The following is an 18,092-nucleotide window of genomic DNA, read 5'->3' as shown; positions in this document are numbered from 1 at the left end:
TGTGCTCGTGTCAATTCCACAAATGCTCCCTGAGCCCCACCCAGCTGGGGCTGACCTCTGGGCTCCCTGCGGGGCTGAAGCCCTGGCCTCGGAGCCACATGGACCTGGGTTTGAATCCTGCTGCACCGCTTGCCAGGCGTGGAAGCTTGGACAAATCAGTTCACCCATCTGGATCTCGGTTTCCTTATCTGTAAATCACGGGGTCCGATGCCGGCCTCAGAGGACTGTTGCGAGAATGAAATGAGAGAGGGCAGGGAGGTGTTGGGCCTATGAAAAGCGTTCACTGGATGGAGGGGTTGTAAATATTAGGTAATAATGGGGCACGTCTCCTGCCCTGGAGGAGCTCATGGCCATCTCCCTAGTCCATTGCACGAGGTGAAGTTGAGATGGGTGGGATCAAAGAGGTCCCAGGTGCTAAGGAGGAGGGAGGGAGAAGCAGGGAAGGCTCCTGGAGAAGATGGCGTTGGAATTGGGATGAGGAAAGAGGTGGGAGGACACTCCAGGTGGAGGAAAGAGCACTGGCAATGGTACCGAGGTGAGAAACCAGAGTCTTTCCCTCAGTGTATCAGTTACTGGATTAACCACTATAACATGTGACGTCATCCTGGAAGTGCCCTTGGGGAGGGGCAGGGATGTCTTTGTTCTCCTGGCCCAGAGGAGCAGAAAGAGGACCTGATGAGTGACCTTGAACAGGTCCCTTCCCTTTCCTGAGCCTCGGGTCCTTCATTTTAAAGCCAAGGCTGCTTCCCCTCCTCCTCTTCTCGTGGCTGTAGTAATGACCTCCCGTCTGGGATTGCACAGATGAAGGAAGACAAATGCCCTGGAGGATGTTGGTTATTACTAATCACCATTTCTAGAGACACCTTTGCATTTTGAGCTTGCTCTAGACCCCTCTACCTGTCTTTACTGGTGCAAGCCATTGAAGGTCCACTTTTTCTTTTTTTTTTTTGCGGTACGCGGGCCTCTCACTGCTGTGGCCTCTCCTGTTGCGGAGCACAGGCTCCGGACGCGCAGGCTCAGCGGCCATGGCTCACGAGCCCAGCCGCTCCGTGGCATGTGGGATCTTCCCGGACCGGGGCACGAACCCGCGTCCCCTGCATCGGCAGGCGGACTCTCAACCACTGCGCCACCAGGGAAGCCCTGAATGTCCATTTTTAGAGATTTGAGAAACAGAAACTTGCACACTGCCACACACGGCCACATCTCCTGACTCCCAGGCAAGAGCTGTGCAGCCTCTCAGAGGCCCTGGGAGATGGGAACCGGAGAGCCTCCTTCTGGTGGGAGGTTGGGGTGGGGAGGTTCTCTGAGGGCCCCCAGCACCTCCTGGCTGAGAGAGAGGGAGGCCAGCCTGGTGGCTCTCAGCTTGGTGCCCTCACCACTGTGTTACCTCCTTGAACGTGACCTTGGGAAATTGCTTAACCTTTGGAGCCTCAGTTTTGCCGTCTGTAAAGTGAGAGCGAAATGAGATCTGGGTCAGGCATCCCGCGTATCTTTATCGCCACGATCAGGATTCTGCCCATTCTCACACCTACGACTGGAAGGTACTGGATTTGGAAATCCAACCTCCCCATTTTACAGATGTGGAAAGCTGATGGCAGAGGGGGGGGAGGGTCTCGTTCAAACTCCAGGCCAGGCTCAGTAGAGTCAGGAAAAAGGAGTGGTCAGCTCCGAAGGATTCCACCAGGTGCCCACGTGGAGGATGGTGTGGAGGGCATGGCCTGGAGAGAGACAGAGCAAGTAACCACCTTTGTCTCTCTTTCTTTGCAGGGAGAACTGGGCTTACCAGGGCCCGTAGGAGTCCCTGGCCTCATCGTAAGTACACAGATGCCTGGGGACGGGGAGGGCCAGGATGCCGGGTGTGGGGAACAAGCCACAAGTCCCCTCAGAGGAGCTGGGACAGACAAGTCTAGGAAGGGGGCTCAGGGAAGACAGGCCTGCTGTGTGGCTTCAGATGGCTCACCTGCCTTCTCCCAGCCCCTTTCTTCAGTAGTTAAATGAGTATGGGCGCTTGGAGCATGGGACTGCCATGTACTTTCACACCTGCTGCCTGTCCATCGCTCTGCAGCAAGGTCTAGGCAGGTGGTAGTGTGCCCATTTGACAGGTGAGGTGCTTCAGGTCCAGACAAAGGAAGTGACCGGCAGAGGAGCTGAGGCTCTGGGCCATGCTGGACAGTCTTCTCCATCCTTTTCAGAACACTGACTTTGGAGCCAGACCACCTGAGTTCAAGTCACAGTTCTGCCACATCCTGGCTGTGTGACCTGGACCAATTCACTTACCCTCTCTGAGCCTTAGTTCCTCATCTGTAAGATGGGTATGGTGGTGGAATCCTCTTGGGGTGCCTGTGAGGATTAAATGAGGCATTGCTTGTACTGTCTTCGGCACAAGGTCTAGCACTCAGTAAATATTCATTTATTATAATATTGTTATTGTTAAATATTCTTCATTGTTCCTGCCTCCTGGTGTGCCCGGGACCGAGAGGCCCGTACGCGGGGAGGTCAGAGGCAATCTGACCTCTAACTCCATCCGGTTGGGGTAGCCTTGTGGGGTGGTGCTATTAGCCAAAACAATGGCTCCCTGCTGGGCCTTCAGAGGCTTAGTCTTGACCTTGGGCCCGGCCCCAAGAGCCAGGGACAGGCCCGAGCCTGGAAAATGAGTCTAGGAGCTTCCCTGAGGGTCTGATGCCCCCTCTCCTCTGTCCTTGGGGTCATACCTCATGGGGTGTGAGTCTGAGGGGCTTACACAAGTAGACCGTTCCCTAGTTTCACAAATGGGCTGCCAGCTTTGGCTACTCCAGCAACTGTGCCAAGAGATTCTATCAAGAAGGAGGCTGGGGAAGGCCCTGGAGAGTTGGGGGGCCCCATTGTTCAGGGGAGACCAGTCCTGGCAAGAGGGCCCAGAGGTTCCCATGGGCAATGTGCTCCTGCTCAGGTGGGTGGGAGCAGAACCAGGGCAAGGTCGGGGTGGAGGTCGGATCAATCCTGGCCTCGCCTCCTCTGGGCTCTGTGGTCTTCAGTTACGGCCTCACTTCCCTGAGCCTCAGGGATCCACTCTGTAAGATGGGATCTTCGCTCCTGCTCTTGTTAGGATCACACACACACCCGGTCCAGTCCAGTCAAGTGGTTAAGAAGGTAGTCCCTAGACCCAGATCACCTGGGTTCAAATCCTAGCTCTATCACTCATTTAATTGCAATTCTGAGCAATTACCCCTCCCTCCCCTGCTCCCGTGCCTCAATTTCTTCATCTTTAAAATGGGAATAATATTAGTACCTAACCTGGGAGAATGTTGTGAGGATTTAAGGAAACTACTACATATATAGTGCCTAGTACATAGTGAGCACTCAAGAAGCACTAGTTGTAATAATAATAAATTTAATAATAATCATAATATGAATGATTTTACTATTACTTGTTAATAATAAAGGACTGTTAACATGTAGTGATTCAGTAGTGGTAGTAGTACTAGTAGTAGTGTTTTACACACACACATAATGTATTTTATGCCTGGTAGCAGCCATCTGGGTGCTGCATTGAGAAAGATTTCAAAGTCACATTGGAAATTAGTGGGAGAGGGTGCTGCAAATCGGTGATGTCTGCCTTGGCTTGGGGTGAGGAAGTGTCAACACACGAGTCATACGTTTGTCATCCCTGATGTCCTTTGCTGAGCACCTTCTTTGGCACAAGGCACTGACCTGAATGCTTTGGAAAAAGAAATGTCTGCGATGAGTGTTAGAGAACCTGACGTTAATGAGGATCTCAGAAGTCTACCGGTCCAACCTTCTCTAAGCTCAGCAGGACTCCCTTCTGGAGCATTTTGGTCATACGGTCATTAAACTCCAACTTGAACACCCTGGTGTTGGAAGCTCCCTCCTGTGAAAGCCCGTCCGCGTTCACAGAGCTCTCATTGTGCAGAGTTTTCCTGTGTTTTGAGCCCAGCTCATCTCCCTGCCCCTGGGAGACGCTGTTCAAGACGTAAAGCTGGTTGTTGTCTGTGCTTCCCAAGGCCCCTTCTTCAGGCTATATGATCCCCGTCCCCAAAGCGTTTCTGAAGGGATGTTTACGTACCTTGGCTGTCATCCTTGGCACGTGTGCCTGTCTGTCATTGTTGGCGCCCACTAGGTTGGATGCTGAGAGGGGCAAGAATATTGCTTGGCCAAATGCGCAGATGCTGGAGACTATGCCGTCATAGCCCTTGGCCTTCCTGACTCTTTACAAAGCTCTTTCCCACCGATGCTCCCCTTTGCTCTCCACAGTTAGGGCTGCCAGATAAAATATAAGACGCCCAGTGAAATTTGAATTTCAGATACAATATTTAGAACACATTTATACTAAAATATCATTCATTTGTTTGATTGTTTATCTGACACTCAGATTTTAACTGGGCATCCTGTATTTTTATTCACTCAATCTGGCAACCCTGTGCTCAGTATCTCTTAGGAGAGTCCCATTGGGCAGATGGGCAGACTGAGGCCCTAGGTCGAGGTCACACACAGGGCAGGAGAAGATGGAGGCATGATCAGAGGCCATGTCCCCCAACTCCTAGTTCAGGGCACTTCTCTTCCTGCCCCCCTTCTGAGGGGCCTGAGCTAGGGGTGAGCCCTGGGTGTCCCTGCATTTCTCAGGCCCTGCACCCCCTCATGATCCCCTCTCCAAAGAGCTGCTGTCCACCCCCCACACCTCCAGCCCGCCTTTGCCTTATGTCTTTCTCTGGCCACTTTCAGTCTCGCTTCCTGTTTTTAAATCCCCTTTGTTGCCAAGGTGACATTCCTTTCTCCCTGTGCCTGGGGGTGCCACAGGGCTAGACCTGCACCCACCAAATCACCACCACTCTCCTCCAAGCCAGTGCCCTCTCCCACCCAAGGCACCCACTCCTGACCTGGATTTTGGGGGACAGCAGCTTCTGTGCTTGGGGGAAAAATTGCTTCCCCAGAGAGTTGGAGAGGAAAGGAATTTTCTAAAGGGAAGAGGGATCGTGAGTCACGTATGGTTTTCCAGAGGATGTGGGTTTTTAGCTGAGCAAATGGGAATTCCACACAGTGACAATCATTTTAGCGGGGATTCAGATTCATACAATGCCTTCTGTCTAGTCAGCTGAAGCGATTTGCATGCAGACTGAAGTCGAAACTTCCACTGTCCCCCAGGTCCTTGCAGGCGGGAGGAAGGGTGAGGGAGGACAGATTAACATGTATGGAGCTTCTGTCTGCTCTGTGTGTGCTTGACACGCCTTAGGCTGGGAGCCTCGAGCTGCTTGAGGCGGGCGGCAGCAGCCTGGTCACCCTCGTGAGGAGGCTGAGTGGAGCCTGAGGTCGCCAGCTAGGGACTGTGTGACCCCAGTCTCATAAGCCGCTGGTGGCCCTCTGCAGAGACAGCCTGGAAACAGCCCCCTTTGAGTAACTGAAACCCTTTGGCCGGGCTTCAAGCAAAGTGTGCCTGTTTCCAGAATCTGCTCAACAGAGAAAATTTCTGTCTTTTTTTCTTCCGCGCGACACAAAGGGAATTCTGGCTTCTCCATTTAATGAGACCCAAAGAATATGTGATCTGGCCGAATGCCAGCATGTGGGATATCGTGGACAAGTCTACCGTACTCTGTTACTCAATGATCATCTGGCTTTATTTCTTTGTCTGGAAATCAAGGTCAGGAACCCCACTAGCTGGCATTTACCAAACCCTCGTGTGCTGGGTCCTGTGCTAGGTATTTAATTATCATAGCAGGCCTCTGAGTGGGAAGTGGGATTACAATTGTACGGTCAAGGAAACCGAGGCTCAGAGAGGTTGAAGCACCTGCCCGAGGTCACCCAGCTGTTAAGCTGGAGCTCGCTCTGTGTTTACAGCTCGTGAACTTCACCGCTGCGTCTAGTTCCACACAACTTCTGGGCTGAATGGAGAGAGTATGTTAGAGTGTGGACTGGGCAGTGCCAGCGGCTGTTGTGTGTGAGAGATGGTGCTTATTAAGACCACACAGGAGCCGGGACTGGCCACAGCTCCCAGGTCCTGTCCTCAGGCTGCTGACCCCCTATCAGAGTTTCTGGAAAGAGGCCTCTTTGCCTTAAAAGGCAGTTCCAGGCAACACTGTGGCCAGATTTTAACCTAGAGGGTTTGTAAATGAGAGTAGTGTGCAGGTTTCTTTTTCACCCACTGATTTAGCCACTTTTAGTGAGGGCTTCCTCTGGGGCATGGGACAGGCGGTGGCCACATAGGCACCCGCGTCAATGGTCATGGGTATGGAACAGGCCATGAGCGAAAGCCAGGTCAGGCTCAGACATGATGGCAGGGGCCTGACCTGGCCTGTGGGCTCAGGGAAGTGATGCTGGGGGTGAGGGCAGAGGACAATGTGAGCTCACGGCGGAGCGCTCAGTATAGGAAGCAGTGGCCAAGGATGGCCCGGCTGCAGAGGGACAGCAGGGCAGGAAGGTAAGGCATGTGCGAGGGAGGGAGGGAGGGAGCTCTGCCAGCACCCGTGAGGGTGGGTGATGGCAGCCCCCTAGGTTTTCTTTCAGGGGTCCTGGGCAAATGCCAGCCTGGATGCCTGCCGGCACGTGGGACGCCGGAGTGGGACTCTTGCCTGTTTTTGAATCTCAAGCCTGTCCTCACACCCTGTCACTTATGAGTGAACGCAATGAGGAAAGGCATCCTTGGGTCCTTTATTGGAGTAAACAGAGTCAATCCCAGGCTTGTGAGCATGGTCTGTGGGCCGAGACAGACAGACAGACCTGTTCTGGCCCTGCCTGTGTCCCCCGCTTGTTGCATAGTCTTGGGTTAGTTGCTTCACCTCACTCTGAGCCTCGGTTTTCTCATCTGTGAAATGGAATGGCACTAATGATGGTGCTGACCTCATGGGGTTACTGTGAGCAGTTGGTGAGCGTCTGAACAGAGCTGATGAGACTGGGAAGTGTCTGGCCTGGTGCCTGGCACACAGTAGGAGCTCCTTCGGTGGTCACAGATGTGGTTGGTTGGTTGTGTTCTTGGTGGGAGTCAACGAGCTGAAGGGCAAAGTGTGTGGAGCAGGGTCTGGGAGTTTAGGCGAACGTGGGAACAGGTTCCAGATTACAGGCATTGCTCACTGTTCTTTCTCGTGGGACGTGATATTGTGTGTCACTTGGCCAAGCTGCCCAACGGCAGTATCGAGCGCGGAGCAGACTGGTATCTGCAGGCTGAACTGGGGGGAAGGTGGCCTGAGGTTTTCTCTGTTCTCCCCCACGTGCTTTTATAGTCCAACGTGGGGATCCTGCCCACATGAAGAAGACCTGCCCTGAGCAAGTGGCCACCTCCTCCCCGTGTGCCCTCCAGCCAGAGCCCCTTTTCCATGGGTTCTTGGGTGGGATGCCACGCTGGCCCTTGCCTCCACCACACACAGACCCCCTTGGAGAGGCTCGCAGGGGTGGCACGCACACGCCGGGCTGTGTGATACCTACGTGGGCATCAGTCGGGCCTGTACTGAGTTCACCCTCCACACACCAAGCCGCCGTCAGGTCTGGAGCGGGGAAGAGAGAGCCTGTGTTCCCGGAGCTGCTGGCTGGTCTTCTCTGCTCGAGGCCCCGGCCCCCATTGGAGCCAACTGCTCTAGCAGGGCCTAGTCTGTTTATTTGTGCACCACGGGGAACGCTGGGTGGCCACCCCTTGCTCCCTTCCTCCAGGAAGAGAGAGGGCGCGGGGAGCCGCAGCCAAAGCCTCCCGCTGAAATGCTCTTCTCTAAGGGGCTGGCTTTCCTTCAGTCCAGCCTCTCCCTGGCCAGCGATCCTGGCTTCTCCTCTCCAAAGATTACTTCAGAATTGCTTAGAAGCTCTGGGGACAGACTGCCTGGTGTGAATCCCAGCTCTGTGATTTGCTCAAGCCCTCGCCTCTCAGAGCCTCAGCTTCCTCATCTGTAAAATGGGGAGAGTAGCAGACGGATCATGAAGGGCTGTCGTGAGGAGTCACGGAGTTGAGGCATGTGAAGTGCGTAACACAGTGCTTACCAGCCAGTGTCGTTTGTATTGCTATTATCACCTGTTAAACTGAGAGCCCGCTTTCTTAATAAGATTACTTGATGGGAACTGAAAGCAGAGTTCCTTGGCAAAGGCTCAGCTAGGTTTGGTTTGACCCAATCGGGTGGGTTCAGGGGGGCGGGGGGTGAGAATCCGCATTGCCTCAGCCAGGCCTTGCCGTTGCCGTCTGTGCACTTCACGTGTTTCCCTCTGTCTCTCTCCTGGGCACATTCCAGTGCACAGGCTACGCAGGAGTCAGCAGGAATGTGATGTTTCATTCTCTGCCGGCCTCCCTCTGCGCTGTCTCCAGGCAGCTCCCACAGGAACCGGTTCTTGAACCTGGGCACCCGGAGCAGCCTTTCTTCCTCAATGCTTCAGAGCATATGTCAGGGGCCTCTGTGGAGCCTGATTCAGGGATGTGGGAAACTGAGGCCCAGAGAGGCGAAGCCCATTGACCGGGCTCACACAGCAGCCAGACACTCAGATCGGCCACAGAGGATGGACAAGGGAGAGAAGAGGTTATTTCAGGGGCTCCCTTTCTCTGGGGGAGGGCTGACTGTGATGGCTGTGGCCGAGGGCAGTAGTGATGGGGGAGGGCAGGAAGTGAGGACGAGGCTTCAGGGAAAGAGGGTGGGCTTGTTTAGAGAAAATCCATTCACCCCTTCCCTTTAGACCAGGGTTTCTCACCTCAACGCTATTGGCGTTTGAGCTAATTCTTTGCTGTGGGGCCTCCACGGAGATGCCAGCGGCACCTCTTCGGCTGTAACCAGCAAAAATGCCTCCAGGCAGTGCCAAGTACTTTCTACATGTAAGTCAATTCTCCAAACAACTCTAGGAAGCGCAGAGTATTAGTCCCTGTTTTAGATGAGGGAACTGAGGCACGGAGAGGTTAACCCTCGAAATTGCACAGTGAGTGAGCAGCAGAGGCGAGGTGGGACAGGTGGTCTGGCCTCGACATACCGTCACTGCCTCCCGGCCTTTCCCCAGCCCTCAGTGAAGGGCCCCCCATGAAGGGAACGTGACTCTCCAGGGTCTAGGAACTCCTCTGCTCCCGCCTTGGACAGTCTGATCTGATCTGACGCTGGGTCTCCAGCCTGTGGTCCAGGACCTACCCGCTGATCTTAGTGTCCTACGGGGTCCATCTGCACCTCGGGTGTCTGTGATTGACAGCCCCACTCCTGCCTTGCTGCTGTCCCAAGGAGGTGCCCAGCTTCTGGAGGCAGAAAGTTCCTGCCCCTCACGAAGCTAGAGGAGTCGAAGCCTCTGTGTGTGCTTGTTTAACCCTCACAACAGCTTCCAGGGCAAGGGATCGTTATCCCCATTCTATAGATCAGGAGATCGGGGTCCACAGAAGCCCAGTGAAATGCCCTGAGTCCCTTAACTAGTATGGGATATAAAGAATCTAATAGGAGGTGGAAAGGAGTGGTGAAAGGGACAGCAATCAAGAAGTGAACTTGGGGGCTTCCCTGGTGGCGCAGTGATTGAGAGTCCGCCTGCCGATGCAGGGGACCACGGGTTCGTGCCCCGGTCTGGGAAGATCCCACATGCCGCGGAGCGGCTGGGCCCGTGAGCCGTGGCCGCTGAGCCTGCGCGTCCGGAGCCTGTGCTCCACAACGGGAGAGGCCACAGCAGTGAGAGGCCTGCGTACCGCAAAAAAAAAAAAAAAAAATAAGAAATGAACTTGGGAGAGGTCCTCTGTGAAATTCACTCCGGTACTTCAGTGGAGATGAACGTGCCTAATTACAAGATCAACCCAGGGGGATTGCGTCCTCGAAATCCTTCCCAGGCCAGCCTCCTGTGAGCCACCTCTCATGGCATCCTCTTCTCTTTCTCTTCCCAGGGCGACATGGGAGCATTGGGTCCAATTGGCTACCCAGGACCCAAGGGCATGAAGGTAAACAAGACCTGTCCCTTAATTCGAGTCTCATCACAGCTGGGCACCCCCTGACTCATTTCAGCCCGGAAGGAAGGCTACCCTGATACGGTGTTGGGGGGCACTCAGAGGGGGGCTGGGGTGGAATGTGGCAGATCAGGGGCTCCGTGCTTCTCAGTCCTGAGAGCCGGTCATCGTCCACATGTCATTTATGCCAGATATCTTCATTGGACAGCAGTCCTCCAGCTGAGCATGAGTCAGACTTGGTTCTGGACTTCAGGGCACTGAAAGCCCAGTGGGGGCCGTTACCAGGAGCACAGAAACTCTATATAATGGCAAGCCAGTGAGTTCAGGACATCCCTGAGTGGGATGGGCGTGCAGGAGAAAGGTGGGCTAAAATTGCCCGGACCACGTTCCAGGGATGATTCCATTTGGCCAGCAAGCGTGTGACGCGGCTCATGAAGCCCATCTCTCCCCATCGGCACCCTTCTCCCCTGGATGTGTCCAGAGCACTGCGATTCGCCAGTCAACTGCCCCTTCTCGTGGTCCTTCAATCCGCACCACTGCCCTCTGGGCTGGGCCCTCCAGCACGGGGTCTTGCAGCAAGCCAGTGGGTTTATGCCAGGGCTCTTGACTTGTGGGGTTTTGAACGTCCCTCACAGCTGAACCCTGGCCTCTGTCTTGCAGGGACTGATGGGAAACGTGGGGGAACCCGGACTGAAAGGTGATAAGGTGATCTGAATACTCCCTTATTGCACTGTGTTTTGTCTGCATGCGAACCCCCTCAGCCTCGACGCTGCTGCTGATTTCTTGCCAGGTCCACTCCCCTGCGCTCTTACTGCCTCCCCTCTGGCCCCGCTAAATCTGCGCTCCCCAGCTTCTTCCTTGTTAAGTCTGGGTGGGACCCAGGCTGATGGCTCTGGAGGCAGACCTTGGCAGACAGAGCGTGGGGGGCTCTCGAGATCCGGGTCGGGGGTAGGGTAAGGCAGGTCCCCGAATTTGGGGAGCAAAGCTGAGGCCAAAGCCACAGAACACGGGGTGGGCGGGGAGGAGCGGTGCTGAGATGCTGGGCCCCAGGGCAGGGCTGGTGGGGGGTCCAGAGACCCCTCCCAGGCATAGGAGGAGACAGATACGCATCAGCCGCCCAGATGAGAAGAGGGAGCCCCATCCCAGGGTCTGAAAATGCAACGGGAAAACCAGGACGGGCCCCTGAGCTCCCACCTGCTTTCCTGCCAGCTGCCACGTGCCCTCCGCAGCCCTGCTGCTGAACTGACCCCGGGCCAAACCAAAGCTGGAGGTGGGTAGGTGAGACCCCGGGGCCCAGCATGGGGCAGCACCTGGCCTGGGTCCTGCAGCATCTGAGCCAAGAGACATGGAGGGCAGGGAGTGGTGCCCCTGTGCTCTGCCCTGTGGCCATCTCCCTGCCCTCCCCTCTGCCTCAGGGAGTGTGGGAGAGTTTCTGGCAACATCCCAGGTTCCAGAAACCTGAGCCAATAAGAGCTGCTCAGCTGCTCCCAGGGCCAGGCTGCCTCTGCACCTGTCTTCAGGTGACTCTGCTCCTCCTAAGTCCGAGGAACAGGCACAGGTACCGGCGCTGGGCCCGCTCTGAGTGCTCTGCGGGGCTTAGCCCGGGCATCCTCCACCCCTCTGTGAGGTAGGAAGCTTGCCGAGCACAGACAGCTAGTAAGTAGCGTCAGGATTTGAACCCAGGCACTGCCGACAGAGACCTCCACCACGAAGCAAGACAGGTCGGAAGGGCAGAGCCAGTGAGGCCCTTAGAAGTCACCTCCTCCAGCGCCTACATTTCACAGCCAGGGAAGCAGACCCAAAGAGGAGAAGAGATGCAGCGAAGGAAACTCAGTGATCTATTGGAGCCAGCCCAGACCCTGGACTCAGAAAGTTAGAGCTGCTGGGCAGAAATGGGCACCCCAGATTGTCTCACCCACTCCCACCCCTAGGTACCTAGCCGTGCGGTGCTCAGTCTTCTCATCTGGTTCCCCCTTTCCCATCTCCTCCCGTCACGCCCAGGCCTCCAGCTGCAGCTCCCTCAGCCTCGCGGACTCAGCTCTGCCCCCTGGCCGTGCCCTGCTGCCTTTGCTAAGCCCCCTCTTCCACCGCCCTCGCTCTGGAGATGCAGGGTCTTTCTGCTGGAGGTGGGGCTTCCCCACAGCTACCTGTTTACCCTGCGGTGTGAGTCGTCAGCACTCTGGAAATGTTGAAGTCATGGAGGAGGGGAAGGAAGTGGGGGAAATAGGAGTGTAGGCAGGGAGCTTTTTATAGGCCCTTTGCAGAGCTGGCCTCCAGCTCACTGTTTCTTCAGGAACATGGCAATCAATGTGTTACGTAGAACTCGGCTGGCTTGCTGACCGCTGGTGCCTGGGACATTGAGAGAGGTGAAAGCACTGGAAAAAAAAAAAAAAAAAGAGGAGAAAATTATTTTCCTGCTCGTAGATCTCAGGAAAATCAAATAAGTCTTAAGTGTTGAAAAATAAGAAAAGCAAAAGAAATCTCTTTTCTGCCCCTTTGGCTGGGGCAGGGTTCGGATCATCCCCTCTTCACTCCCACCCTACCCCCCGGCCCTCCCCTGGGGTGATAGAGACACCCCTTCATGTTCCATGGTCATCCTGCCCAGAATCCCGGATTGTCCATGACCCAGCCTGGCCTCAGTCCCACTTACAACAACCTGGCTCCCTCTCCCCCCATGGCAGCACATTCTGGAACCCAGGCTCCTGCGCCAGGCCCAGCTTTCTCCAAATCCATTGTGTTGATTTCTTAGGTGCCTTTGAAACTTTTTTTTTAAAACCATCTTACTCCTCCTTTGGACATTTAAAAAAAATGTTCCTTGGTTCCTAAAATTCTGGGATATTGTACAAGATTTTCCAAACTGGAAAAACCAAAGTAAGTTAACATTTTTTTTTTTTATTTAAAAAAAAATTCTGGCTTTTGTTCTACCAAGGGAGTTCTGCCTGGATCATGGCCTTAGTGGCACGACATGAGTTCTCTAAGATTCTCCATTCTTCCTGGGTTTTTCTCCCCATTCCTCCAACTGCTCCCGGGGCTGTAAATGTTTTCTGAGTCCTGGGGCCAATGTACCAACATGGGAAGCTGGAAATGATGAGGGCTGTGTGAGACACGTCCAGCTCCAAGGAGAAACGTCTCCCAATCTGGTTCTGCGACAGCTCATTTACCAGGACGTGGCTGAATACAGGCACGGACTAGAAGAGGCCTCCGACAGCCAGAATCAGTGTCACCAAGCCCACGCGGTGTGTCATCTTAGCAAAGAAACACCCAGACCTAACTCGAGGCCTGTTGACTCGTTGTTGACACATAGTCTTAACTAGCCAGGTGCTCCGGTTCCTCATGCTATAGCTGATTAAAAGCAGCTAATTAGCAGTAGACCGAAGCAGATTGCTGGCATAGAAACTCCCACGGAAGGACGAAATGACAGCTCACAGCCTGGTGGTGAAAAATATCAAGCCACAGATGCAAGTGCTCAGAACCTTCAGCGGCGCAGGGCCGCAAGCGCTCAGAACCTTCAGCGGCGCAGGGCCGCTGTCCAGGCTGCGCGCTCCTCTGTGTGACACCAGCTGATGAGGAGGAGGAGGTTGAAAGATCGTGGCACAGCTCCTTTGACCCTCAAGTGTCTGTTCTCCTGACAGGGCCAGCTGACACTGGGCAGTTTAGTTTTCTGTTAGTGGAATGTTCAGCCACCTGAGCGACCCCAGGCAGACCTGCACGTAAGCTGGCTCTGTCCCCGCAGGGCCTAGCTTCCCTACCGGGGGCAGGGCAGGGCTGGGAGCTGCCCTTTGCTCTAACAAGGCTGCTGCTGGGCAGATCGACTTTGGGAACAGCCTCAGCAGAGCTGTACCCTCCCAGTGGGTCTGATGTCGGGGAGACTTCCAGAACCCACCGTGGTCTCCATCGTAACCTTCTTTGCTGGTGTGTATTTAGGGTGAACAAGGGGTTCCGGGTGTGTCAGGAGATACCGGATTCCAAGGAGACAAGGTAATTGCAGCAGATTTGCCCCCTGCCCCCTGCCCTGCCCTTCTCTGCTCTGGCTTCCTTCCCAGGGCCCGTCAAGGGCCAGGACCCACCTGTAGGATGGCTTCCTTTCACACAATCCTGTCTTCTCCATCCTCCGTCTACCCTCTCACTGTCTCTTCCCTGGACTTCACAATGGCCTCCTGACTTAGTCCCAGGCCCCAGCCTCTTCCCTCCCAGGCTGCCTTCCTCACCGCCACAAAACTGTCCTGAGGGCCCAGCTCTGCTCTGTGCTCGCAGCCCATCCATGGCCCCCTACTGCCCCCAGAGTGGTGTCCTGGCTCCTTGCCCCGGCACCCGGACCCCCGGCGCACAGGACACTCTGACACTTTCCTGCCCCTCGCCCTTCTAGCCCTGTGCTCCAGCCCCACTGACCTGCCCGCTGCACTTCAAGTTTGCACACACTGCTGCCTAGCCGGGCACACCCTCCATCCCGCCTGTGCACGGCCCAGCCCCGCCGCAGAACCCCGCGTGGGTGCCGTCTTCTCTACCTGCTCAGGAAGTGACCGTTCCCTTCTCTGCCATTCTCATTCCCTGCCCATCACCTGCAGTAGCACATTTCTCCCCTGGTTGATCAGGATTTGTGCTCGGTCCCCTGCCAGACAGCAGGTTCCCAAGGATAGGGCCCCCGGCTGGCCTGGAGGAGCTCAGCTGAGGGTCCTGCACAGACTGGTGAACATTTAAGACACGTCTGAGTGAGTAGCTGGCCTGACTGACTGAGGAACCCAGGCAGCCTGCCGAGGCCGGCTCCTCTTTGCCTGTGTCCGGCACCATGTGGCCACATCTGGACCTCACCCAGCCAGTCAACGAGACCCAGATGTTGGCCAGCTCTGCCTCTTCCTCTCCCCTCCCTCCTGGCTGGCCTGTCCTGACCCAGCCTCAGTGTCTCCGGTTGCGAGCCACGCAGGCCTGGCTGCCTCTCCAGCTGGGCCCCGGGCTCCAGACTTCCCCGGGCATCAACGGTGCTCCAGTGCTTGCTTGGAGGCCCAGGGTCCCGGGTTCCAGGATGACCTGGTGAGGACAGGAGCTGCTGTTTCACCTTTGCATCCCCAGGTCCCAGCCTATAGGGCTGCCAAGCTGGAACTTGCAAGCAGGGAAAAGGACTGGGGAGCTCATCCTCCCCCTAAATGTGGATGTTCTCCAAGCCTCAGGACGGCAAGGGTGACCAAGCAGCCGTTCATCTGGCCATTTCCGGTCCTAACTAACCACAGTTTGCTCTGCATCTTTTTCAGGGGAGCCAGGGATTGCCAGGGTTCCCAGGCGCACGGGGGAAGCCAGGGCCTGTGGTAAGTACCTTCTGCTCTGAGATCCCCAACCTCACACTCTCCAGATGGTCATGGAATGTGGCCAGAGACGCTTTCACATCCAGGATCTCCTTTCCTCTCGCAGCAGCTCTGGGAGGCGAATAGAGCAGAGCAGAAATGGAGATTCACCCATTTTACAGATGAGAACACTGAGGCCCAGAGGGGCAGGAGTACACCCAGCACCATAGATAGGCATCAGTCACTGGCAGACCTCTGGTGAGAATCAGGGCTCCCAATGTCTCATAACTAATAGTAACATTATTAATAATAGCAGTGGGTATCGTTTATTTATTGAATGTTACTGTGCATCAGATCCTTCCTGTGCTATACCTCTCTGAAGTCTGCCAACAACCCCAGGAGTTAGAGACTTATTATTGCTCCATTTTGCAGATGGGGAAAGTGAGGTTCCAAGGTGAAGTGACTTGCCCTGGATCCTGTGGCTAGCAAGTGTAGGAGATGGGGTTTGAACCGTAGCTCCTTGCAGGTTCCTAGGCAGATTTCACTCCTATTCTCCTGAGTTTTCCAACCACCCCCAGCCAGGGGGCTAATACAGGAGATCCAGGGAAGGTAGCCCCTCACTTAGCCCTGCCTCCTCCACAATCTCTTCTCTTCCATAGGGCAAAGTTGGAGACAAAGGATCCGTTGGGTTTCCTGGGCCCCCTGGACCCGAGGTATGCAATACCCTATTTCTCTGTGTCTGGCTGCTACTGGGACTGGGTGTTGTGCTTGGGAAACCAAGGCTCAGAGACAGGGAGAGACTTGCCTGGGGTCACACAGCAGATGAGAGATGGGGCTGAGAATAGAAATTCCTTTTCTGCCTCTGTGCCTCCCGGCTTCCGTAGAGGCTCTCAAAGACAGTGGCACAGAAGCTGGCCTCAGACAGCCTCCCCGGCTTCATAGCCACCTTTACAGTTTCCAGAACAAACATCAGGAAAACCCTCTGAGCTCTACTGCCTCGACCCTTCACGGTTGCTCCCCACATTCTCTACACTGAGGTTTGAGGCATCCAACCCTTCTGAGCCCTGGAACTTTTCTAACTGCCAGCAGCCACCCTGGAGAAGTGCAGGGCTCACGGCTCACACGGGGGAGCAGGGGACAAGTGTAAAACTCTGGTGTTCAATGGAGAAGGAGAAATAGTGAAGGATGGATAAAGCAATGAACATAACAACTCTAGCTGAGTCAGTAGAACCTGAGAGTTTCTGATACATGTGATAACCAGCACAGGTACGTTAAACGTTCATCCCCTGGCATTTATGTACAAAGGAGCGAGGCAGCTAGTCAAGCCCCTTTTGCTCTCCCCTCACCCCACCCCAAACCCCAGTACAGGGACCAGCTCTGGAGAACAGGGTGGACAGTGCTAGGGCTACTGTCTGTCTCAGGGGTCTAGCTCAGCCCTAGCCGCCACCCCACCTCTACACACCTCCCTGGCCTGGGGCCTTGCACCTTCGTAAGGTCTCAGAGACAGAAGCCTAGTTCTGCCGGGTTCTCCAGATCCTTCCAGAGATCACTCCTGGTATCCCCCGGATGGAAGAGAGAGTGTTTCCTGAAAGCTACAAGTTCTACTTTCTCTGTTGACTTTGGCCATGACACAGTCCTATCTTTAGACAAGTGGACTTGGCCTCTCTTCCATGGACCTGCTTCCTTCCCCTGGTCACTGGAAAAAGACTTTTCTGAGAGTCCGGGTTTCCCAGCAGTCTGGCCAGGGCGGGTGGAAAGCCTGCTGCCTCACATTAGGCACCTGCTCATGCCAGGAGGCCGCGTAGTATCTTCCGGATGAGAACTGATCGAATGGTCACCACAACCAGTGAGGGAGATATTGCTACCACCGTTTACAGATGAGGGAACTGAGTCGCAGAGCAGCGGAGTGACCTCCTCAGGGTCACTCTGCTACTTGTAGCAAAGAAGGTCTTTATTTGCTCTTTGGCTTCCTCCTGGGGCCCTGGACAGACGGGGGTGGGGTCTTCCTCCCCCATCTTTGCGTTCTGTTTGGATTGGCCGACTCAGTATCCAGAAGATGGCTCGGCGCAGCTGAAGACACAGAAGCTGACGAGCATGTCAGCGCCTTCCCGGGTCTTTGCCTCTTTTCGGCCACCGACCGTGGGGGCAGCTTCAGCTCCCTAGCCCCCGTGTGAATTAGCTCTTGCACTCATCAGTGGGTCCGAGCTGTGCGAGTGCCAGGATTTGATCAGGATACTGACCTTCAAGTTCTCCCTGGAGACAGGCCCACCCCAGGCAGACTTGTTTTGTTTTCCCAGGACACAGGACCCAAAACCCTTTGGAATGCAGATTTTTATTGAGTGCTTACCAGGTGCCAAATACTGAACTAAGCGCTGCACTCACCTTATTCTCTTTAAGCCTTGGAACAGCCCTGTTAGATGATTTTATGGTCGCCATTTTAGAGGTGAGGAAGCTGAGGCCCAGAGAGGCTTAGAAACCTGTCCGGGGTCACACAGTGAGTCGGGGCAGAATGGGACTTTGGGACTTTCAATTTGAAGAAAAAGACATGGGGCTTTAGCTCCATGTGTGTTAGCTCCAAATTCAGGACCGTTCTTGCCCTTGCTAATGAGAAGAGTGAGAGAAGGCTTGAGCTGGAACTTAATGGGAGTTACCAAAAGCTCAAAAGAGGAAGGGGAAAAAGCCACTTACAAAGGCGGAGTGGGGGAGCGTCCTGATCTCAGGGATTCATATAAGAAGGCTTTGGTTTCTGGCTGGCAGAAACCAAAGGGAGTAGTGGGTCTGCCCTGAAAGCAAATGGGGTTCTAGGCTGAATTAACAGAGGTATTACACCTAGAACAAGGAAGGAGATGTTCTTATACTGGCCTGTGCTGGTCAGTTCACACCCAGAGAAGCATGGGTGTCCTAGTGATCAGCAACATTGGAAGCTGGGCAGTTGGAGGAAGCCAGACTGAGGG

The 18,092-nt window shown here is 54.9% G+C and overlaps 1 protein-coding gene across 1 annotated transcript in view; it reads left to right on the top strand.

Moving 5' to 3' along the window:
• The window catches only part of COL27A1 (collagen type XXVII alpha 1 chain), a gene marked incomplete at its 5' end in the record, with an annotated part of 141,871 nt that overhangs the window by 59,855 nt on the left and 63,924 nt on the right, over positions 1-18,092 (top strand). The window contains 6 exons of the mRNA XM_082842389.1: positions 1,768-1,812; positions 9,803-9,856; positions 10,523-10,567; positions 13,787-13,840; positions 15,109-15,162; positions 15,798-15,851. Of these exons, the coding sequence (XP_082698515.1) occupies positions 1,768-1,812; positions 9,803-9,856; positions 10,523-10,567; positions 13,787-13,840; positions 15,109-15,162; positions 15,798-15,851 (306 nt within the window). The remainder of the gene's footprint in view (positions 1-1,767; positions 1,813-9,802; positions 9,857-10,522; positions 10,568-13,786; positions 13,841-15,108; positions 15,163-15,797; positions 15,852-18,092) is intronic.

Source organism: Leucopleurus acutus (assembly GCF_964270905.1).
Source record: "Leucopleurus acutus genome assembly, chromosome: 7".
NCBI lineage: Eukaryota > Metazoa > Chordata > Mammalia > Artiodactyla > Delphinidae > Leucopleurus > Leucopleurus acutus.
The sequence above is the reverse complement of the archived record's forward strand: the minus strand, read 5'-3'. Positions and strand labels throughout refer to the sequence as shown.